The sequence below is a fragment of the Hydra vulgaris genome, chromosome 14 (genome assembly GCF_038396675.1).
Source record: "Hydra vulgaris chromosome 14, alternate assembly HydraT2T_AEP".
NCBI classification, from domain to species: domain Eukaryota; kingdom Metazoa; phylum Cnidaria; class Hydrozoa; order Anthoathecata; family Hydridae; genus Hydra; species Hydra vulgaris.
In genome coordinates, this window is record NC_088933.1 from 36985673 (window position 1) to 36995000 (window position 9328).

General features: G+C 24.4%; 1 protein-coding gene across 1 annotated transcript in view; it reads left to right on the forward strand.

Annotated features, from left to right (window-relative positions):
* Positions 1-9328, forward strand: part of LOC101237790 (gamma-tubulin complex component 6) — a 77698-nt gene that overhangs the window by 45840 nt on the left and 22530 nt on the right. Inside the window, exons 13-20 of the mRNA XM_065818165.1 lie at positions 2574-2655; positions 4402-4490; positions 5228-5331; positions 6020-7887; positions 8377-8469; positions 8557-8701; positions 8899-9040; positions 9162-9328. The exon at positions 9162-9328 is cut by the window's right edge and continues 31 nt beyond it. Of these exons, the coding sequence (XP_065674237.1) occupies positions 2574-2655; positions 4402-4490; positions 5228-5331; positions 6020-7887; positions 8377-8469; positions 8557-8701; positions 8899-9040; positions 9162-9328 (2690 nt within the window). The remainder of the gene's footprint in view (positions 1-2573; positions 2656-4401; positions 4491-5227; positions 5332-6019; positions 7888-8376; positions 8470-8556; positions 8702-8898; positions 9041-9161) is intronic.

Here is a 9328-nt window from a genome sequence, read left to right on the forward strand (position 1 = left end):
TATTAATTATAACTATATATTAAATATAACTATATATTGAATATATATAAATATATTAAATATACTAATCATACTAATCATATTAAATATATTTATACACATATTTTTTAATCATATAAAATTTACTTATAACACATTTAGAACATATAACAAATCTTAGGAAATATAATTCTTTAGTTATTTTGTGTTTAAGTTGAAGTTATTAATTTATGCCAAATAATTGGGTCTCAGAAACCATAGTGCAGTGGTTTGGATATACCGATGTCAAAATCAAATTAATCTTATAAAAACTAAAAAGTCTGCATTAATGCTTTTTTTATTGTATAAAGTTATGAGACATTTTAAAGGATATTTTATGAACAATGAACAAATGATTAAATAAACTTTTGGCAATAGGTTTAGAGATAATTAAACTCACAAAAACAAATTATTTATTGAGATATTGACAATAACATTTAACTATTTTTAAAAGAATTTTCAGGCTTTTTGATTTTTTTAAAAATTTAATCTGAATAATTTTTTTATTTTAGACATTAATAAAAATGAATTTTCTTGTAAAAATTAAATTATGTTTTAACTTATGATTATTTCCTTTTTTAGTCTGTTAGGTAGATGCTGAATTATATTTAGGCATAAATATTTACACACTCAAACCTGCATTAATGTTAAAGTAAAAGAAAGTTTTTTTCTAACATGTTTTCCTTATGGTATTGTTTAAACTAACAGATTTTAAACTAACAGAATTTTACTGATAAAAAAAAGTATAAAAGCCATATTCTTAAGTCATATAAATCGTTTTCTATTAAGTCAAACAAGTTGAGCGCGGCAATCAAACTGGGAACTACAAGGTGAACACTCTACCACCACACCACTACTGCATGTAAACTTGTAGTTAACAATTCCATTATCTAAAGTATATAATTAGAAGTACGTTCAACCTAAAAGAAAAAGTTATTTTTTGAGCAAAGAAAGGAAATTGATAATAAATTATAATTAAAATTTTGCAGCTAATTTAAAACTTTATATAGTCTACTCTAGCATTTTCCTTAAAACTTGTGTTAATTAACTTTTCTTATTCATTCATTTTATTTAGTCATTCATTCATTTATTTAGTCATTTTAACTCATATATTATAACTAAAAATCTAAAAAATAAAATCATGTTGAAAATTAAAAAAACATAATCTTGTTCTTTACTTTTTTATTACTTATATTTATTATATTGTTGTTATTTGTATTATATATATTGTTGTTATTTATATTTTATATATATACATATATATATATATATATATATATATATATATATATATATATATATATATATATATATATATATATATATATATATATATATATATATATATATATATATATATATATATATATATATATATATATATATATATATATATATATTCTTTACCTACTAAATATTATCTTGAATAGAAAAGGAGAAAACTCTTAAAATAATTTGCCCACAAACTACTAGATAAATTTACTTGAAGGAGAAACTTTTAAAGTTAATTTTAAATTAAATTTTACACAAGTAAGTTTTATGTCAATATAAATATTGTTAAGATGACTGTTATATCATTGTGCGAGTCTTTATCACTATAATGAAACCTTCTTGTTAATTAAAACTTATTTTCAATAATAAAAATCAAATTCGAAATGTATTGTAATAAAACTATTTATTTTAAAGACTTATCTTAATCTTTAAAAACATCTTGTTTAAATAATTATTAATGTTGTTCCATTCTGTATTTTTAACAAACTGCGTTTCAGAAGCCCATTTTAAAAACGCGACAAGTCCCAGTTAACTGATTTAGAGAAAAAAATGAAAACTACTCTTAGATGCGCATCAACAGAAATATTTTCTTAAAAAAAGAAAGAAATATAATATTTTCTTTGTCCATTTTTAGGACCAAGAGTTTTTTAATTGGTCTAATATTTAGATAGATGATAGATTTAAGTATGTTCAGAATGTGGAGATAGAATTAACTCAAAATTTTCATTTTGTAGACGCTTTTTCAGATGGACCCCTCATTTATTTATGTTTATTAGATTTCTTTTAGTTGATCGCAAGCGAGTTTTAGTTTAATAAGTTACTTTTCCTGTTACAATTACAGTTAAAATCCCCTAAAAAAACGAATTATCATAATTAGGTGTACGTAAATATTTTCAGAGTGTGTTTTACAGAAGATGCATTCCAGAGTTTGTAGCTTGCTATGAGTTAGAACAATGTCAATATTTATAAATAATATTTTTAAACATTAAAAAAATTTTCTTCACAGTGGTTTATCAAACCTTTGTCAAAGAACCACAGTTACCAAAAACTTAATTTTATTATTTTTTCAAATATTTTTAAAATAAATTTGAAAATGTTTAAAAAAAGTTTATCTTGTTTAATTTTATTCATAACAAATTTCATGTTTTATTTTATTCTAAATCAAAAATAGTTTTTTAAAAACTATTTTTATAAAGATTAGCCAAAAAAATAGTCTAGCTCACCTTTGAACTTTTATAGAACCAATTTTATATTTTTTATGTATTTTAAACTTGTTTTATTAGAAACTTCGTAAAGATGAAGTGTGGCAAACAAAAATACACAATGAAAAACAAGCTGCTAAGGCTGCTTTAGCCCAACTAAGAGGTAGTTATTAGAGAGATACTGCATATTAAAGCGCTGGAAATAACAACCGATCAGCAATCTTGGATCAACTACTTAAAAAAAATATGATGTTTTGATTTTCTAATATCAATTCGGGCAATTCTTGCCAATCAAATTTGATTTTTATTATTAAGTGCAAGCACATGTTGCAAGGCACTTAATAATAAAAAATTTAAATACCTTCAAAAGAAAAGTTAAAATTATTAAGTTAACAACTTAATGTTTATTGGAATAAAAAGAGTTATGAAACCATAATAATCTTAGTTTACAGCATAAAAAGCTGCGACAATATTACTGAATAAACAAAAATACAGAATGATAAAAATTCCTGAATAATTTTGATTGACGGAATAAACTATTTTAATAATTTAATAAACTAGTTATAAACTAAAAATAATTTCAGTCAGATTTTTCTGGCTCAGTCAGAAAAAAAAAATTAGTTAGTTAATTAAATTTTCATGAAGTTTTGTGAATTGAATTTTTTTGAATGAATTTAAAATAATAACTATAAATGTTAACATTTCTTTTTAAGTCCAAGTATAACGATTATAAAGATTTAAGCAAAATATTTACTTTTTTTGCTTAAATTGTTTGATAATCTTATAAGTTTGATATCATTAAACGTCAAAAAAATGTTTTTGTTTTAAATATTAAAATTGATTAAAAAGAAAGTATAAGAGAATTATCATCATAAAATAGAGGCTGACAAAATACAACAGACAATTATTTCATTTTAATAAGAAATCTGAATCACCCGCAAAAAAAAAAAAATTTTCTTACTTTTTTCTAAGAAAAATTATTTTCATATTAATTTGAATCACCTTTAACAATGATAGTTTTTTAACAAAAATGATATTTTCATCAATTAGGCTCTTTTTAGTTGCAACTTTCCTATAAAAGTTTCTTTTATAAAGAAAAGAAAAAAGTTTTTAATAAGAAATCATTTTAGTGTTAAAAAATTATCATTTGCTTTGGGCAATTCAAAATAATATGCTTAAACAGCTGTAGGTGAAGCACTGTCAAAATAATATGTTAAAATGGCTGTACAGCTGTAAGTGAAAAAATTTATTTAAAATTCATAACAATAATAAAAATTTATATTGTATTTTATATAAAGATCATTCTTAAATAACAATTTTTTTTAAATCAGCGTTTTTTTTTTTTTTTGTTATCATATTTTATATCAATATTAAAATATAAAATATTGCACAAACTCAAAAGAGTAAAATTCATAAAGTATTATGCAGTAGTAATTGAACTGTAATTTATGACGACAAAATTTATGACGACAAAATTTATGACGACAAAATTTATGACGACAAAATTTATGACGACAAAATTTATGACGACAAAATTTATGACGACAAAATTTATGACGACAAAATTTAGGTGAAAATTGCAAAAATTAAATTTGATTGTCCGAAAAAAAATTTGATCAGCTATTTTTCAATATTTTTTGTTTAATCAGTGTTGATTGACAACCTTTAAATAATTATTTCCAGCGCTGGCAGCATATATTGTAAAATAGCAACAATTATTCTGTCTATTTTTTTATGTATTGATTAGTATTTAGCTATTTTTTTTTATTTCTTTGATATTTTTATTTTAAAGTTTATATCGTTGTTCTTGACTTTTCCAGTTTTCTAGTCCAACCAAAATTTGCTATTAAAGCAGTTAATATATTGAATACTTTGACAATTTATTTTATTATTTTTTTACTTAATTTAGAATTAGAACAAAATGTGAGACTAGCAATGCAAAATAAAAAAAAACAATTGTTTAATGAAGTCCAAAATCAGTTTTATGCTGCTTTAGAGGTATTTGTAGCTTTTATTTTTTTTTGTTGTGCTTATTTGTTGCAAGCAGACTAGCTTATTGAACTTATTTGTTGCAAGCAGACTAGCTTATTGAACTTATTTGTTGCAAGCAGACTAGCTTATTGAACTTATTTGTTGCAAGCAGACTAGCTTATTGAACTTGTTTGCAAGCAGACTAGCTTATTGAACTTATTTGTTGCAAGCAGACTAGCTTATTGAACTTGTTTGCAAGCAGACTAGCTTATTGAACTTATTTGTTGCAAGCAGACTAGCTTATTGAACTTATTTGTTGCAAGCAGACTAGCTTATTGAACTTATTTGTTGCAAGCAGACTAGCTTATTGAACTTATTTGTTGCAAGCAGACTAGCTTATTGAACTTGTTTGTTGCAAGCAGACTAGCTTATTGAACTTTTGTCACTGAGTTTAGTTGACAGTTTATATAAGCAAGCTTTTTACACCTTTATTTTATACTATTTAATATTTTAATATTTGTAATGTGATGTTTTGTGTTGACCTAAATACATAGTATAAGATGTTGCAAGGGCAAGCTTATAAATTTTATTACAATTTCTGACTTTTTTTAATTCTACTAGACTTTAGTATTATGTAAAAAATTATTTTTGATAAAAAGACTGAAGAAACCAAAGCAACATGGAAGTTATAAGCGCTGCCATTGAAATTATTGGATACTAATCCAATTGCATTTTTTTACAAGTAATATTTTTTCCTTTTTTAGGAGAGAAATAGAAAAAAAGAAATGAAGCTGGAGGATGACAAACATTGGTTAAATGAAATGAAAAAAAGAAATGAGAAAGAAGATCATATTCAGCTAAAAGCAAGGTTCAGTTGGTTGTATTTTCTTCATCACCTTAGAACTATAAGAATTTTAAAAATGAATATTATTTTTATTTAAAAATAATTTTTTTTGGCATTGTTATTTAGCTATCTGATGGTTAAGTATGTTATATTAGTAATGTAATTAGTTTTATATATATATATATATGTATATATATATATATATATATATATATATATATATATATATATATATATATATATATATATATATAAATTAGTAAAAAACACTTATCTAACTTTTATCTTCTATTATATTAAATTCTATTATATTAAGTTTTTTACTAATTTATTATTGCTCTGTTCTTTAAGAACATTGAGCACTCTATTTGTAAAATACACTAACATAATTTACATATATATATATATATATATATATATATATATATATATATATATATATATATATATATATATATATATATATATATATATATATATATATATATATATATATATATATATATATATATATATATATATATATATATATATATATATAATTTATATATATATATATATATATATATATATATATATATATATATATATATATGTGCATATATATATATAATATATATATATATATATATATATATATATATGTGCATATATATATATATATATATATAATATTAGTTATGCATATGTTTTATCTTTTTCTTTTTTTTAGAGAAGAGCTGGAAATGTTTTATCAAAAAATTTCCGCTCAAGTTGACCAAAGAGAGTTCCATGCCCATTGGTTAATAAGGCGTTTCAAACTTTCTGATAAACGTTTACAATTTTTAAAAAAAGAAGAAGAAATTCAGGAAATTAGTTTAAAGAGTATGAATTCAAGCATTCCCAATGCCAAACTTGAAATCGATTTTACAGACTCTTCTGTTACAGTCCTGGATTCCATTTTAGAATCTATTAAAATAGGATCCGAATTCCTTAGTAGTGATTCAACCAAAGATGACTCTGATAATTTTACTAATTCTACTAAAGATGGTTGTACTGTTGACACAGATGATATATACCACCAACATACTGACTTAATTGATACTACTAAACTAATAGAAGTAGGTAATGAAGAATTATTTTCTCCAGTAAGATCAACCACACCTATATCGATATTAAGATCAACCACACCTATATCTGCAAAGACTTATAATCAAGAATATAGTGAGGCTAAAGAATTAATTTATCAGGAAAAAACAAATTATAATGATAATGTAGCATTGTCTAAAAATACGAATAAAGTGCTGTATTTTGAAAAAGATGCAACACTCAATAGCCCTCATACTCAAGAGCACAGTGAAGCCAAAGAGTTAATATATCCTAATAAACTCACTTCAGATAATCTTTTATTATCTAGCAGTATTGGAGCTGAAAATACAGGAAAAACTTTAAAGTATTATGATAATAATGAGCTACGTTTAGAAAATACAATAGAAAAAAATGTTAATCAATATGCAGAAGATAAAACAAAGAATCTTTTAAATTTTACTGAGCAACTAGAATCTGTTGTCCCTATTAAAGCGATGCCCATTAGAAATTCTAATATTGAAGGCTCTGATACTTACAACCTAATATATCCAACTGATGTATCTGACTTTCGATCTAGTTTTTCAAATTTGAAAAGTACCAAAGAGAAGAATGTTCAAAACTTTAGTGACCAGTCTTTAACTTCTTCTCAGGTTATTGTAAACACAATTCCAGAGTTGGTTGCAGAAAATAGCCATTTTTTACAGTACTCTGAAAATAAGTTACAAATGGTACATAATGCTTTACTATCTGAAGGGGGGAAAGCAAAAGCCTTGCTTTACCATTCAGAACATCTCCCTGATACTTTTGATTCCACCAGATCTTCTGTTTCAGAAGGATCTGATACTTATAATTTATTATACCCAATAGATATTTCTAATTTTCAATGCCCAATCCTAAGTTCTAGAGGATGTAAACAAGAAGGATCAGAAGCTAAAGAACTCATTTACCCATCTCCTGAACCATGTTCCTCACAGATAAATGAAACTCCAACAGTTTTTCATGATTTAGTTGCAAAAAAAGGCCAAGTTAATTCACTAAATTGTATAGACAATCAATCAAAAGTTGATAATAGTGTGCTTTTATTGGAGAAAGAAAAAGATAAATCTAAAAAATTAGAGCATTCTCTGAAAACTGTTGATTCTATAAGAACTTTTCACATACAAGGTTTAGATACATACAAAACATTATACCCAACTGATGCTTTTGATTTTCAGAAAAATATCGCTAGTTCTAGGGGGTATAAGTTTGAAGGATCTGAAATGAAAGACCTTATCTATCACTCCATTGATTCTGTTCCACAATCATCAATAAAATCATCAGACTTTCAAGGATTAGTTACAAAAACAGTTTTAAATCCTAATGACAGGGTGTCTAAAGATGTCTCATCAATATTACCTCATCTCTACCCACAAAGATATCCAACTTTAGAACAAGGAGTCTGGAAAAGTCTCAAAAAGTCTGAACCTACAGCAAAAATTAAGGAGTTGATGTATCCATCAATGGTTCTAGAAAGTAAGTTTTTTTGTATCTTCATCTGATAGCAACAAATGTATAAATTTAATTTTTCTTATATTAGTGTTTATAATTGTGAAATATATATGGTGGAGATATTAAAGTATATATGGTGGAGATGTGTATGAAAGATTAGGAAAACAAATTCAATAACTTAATAAGCTTAATCTTACATATTCACCTCCCCATAGTGATCTCCACCACCTCCACTTTGACACCAGTTAAGGATCCTACTCTTTAACTGGTGTTGTTCTCAACTCGTATTTTTTCTTGATGCCGTTACACCTCCTAGTCAACTCTAGAATTATAAACAATAAAAAACAAGTGCAGAAGACAAGTTGGTTATATTTACTATCAGAGATGAGACGGACTCTCTAATTGGATCTAATATTGCTTGCTAAGCACTCTGTAGTTAGTAATTTAAAATAAAAATGTTAAAACATCTTAATTCTATGTTTGCTTGTTTTTTTGCATTCTAATTATTTTTAGCCCCTAAAATGCAAACTATATCTAATATGACAAAGGAAGAGATTTGGATGGATTCCATTGTTGAACCACTGCAAGATAACTTTGAGGCAATGGGTAAATTTCTGTTGTTTTGTTGAATTTTTAAAAAATTTTTAAGTAGGTTAAATAATTATTTGTTTCATAAATTTTGGGTCTCTAAAGATTTAGAACCACAACCATATCGTTTTGGAAATCAAGCGATGATGTCACAAAATAATTTAGAAGTAGACAATGATACTGATTTTATTAACCAACTTCCTTTGGAGACAATAATTAACAGTTCATTGCGAACCACTATTCAAACACAGTATAAATGTTATTTTTGTTTATAAATATTATTTTATAAATATTATTTTTCCTTATAAAATTATCTTATAAATAATATTTTATAACTATTATTTTTGATTATAAATATTATTTACAATTTTAGCTATTAAGCTTCAATAAAACTGAGTTATCTACAACAATGTATTATGTTGTTTTTTTTCCTCATTTTTTAAATAGAATTTCTCTGGTGAATAAATCAGTTGTGCAATACTTCATTGGTGATCTTGACATTGAAGTTCATTTTGATGCATTCCGCAAGTTTTTATTACTTGAGGATGGGGAGTTTGGTCATAGCTTATGCAGTCAGTTATTTTCTAAGGTAAGTATACGTTTTTCTTGTTTTTATATTTTTTCTAAGGTAACTATACTTTTTTCTATTAATTTTTCAGAAAATATCTAATTTTGTTTAGCTTCATAAAGTTTTAAATTTTTACATTCAGGTATCATCTGGAATGAATCCTCAAGATTTTTGCAATTCAATACATTTAAACAATATCATCATTGAAGCTTTGCGAATTTCTCTTTATGCATCTCGCATAAAATACTCAAACCAACTTGCATTTTCATTAAAGTCTCTTCCTGAACATTTTAATGTCTCAGAAGTTTC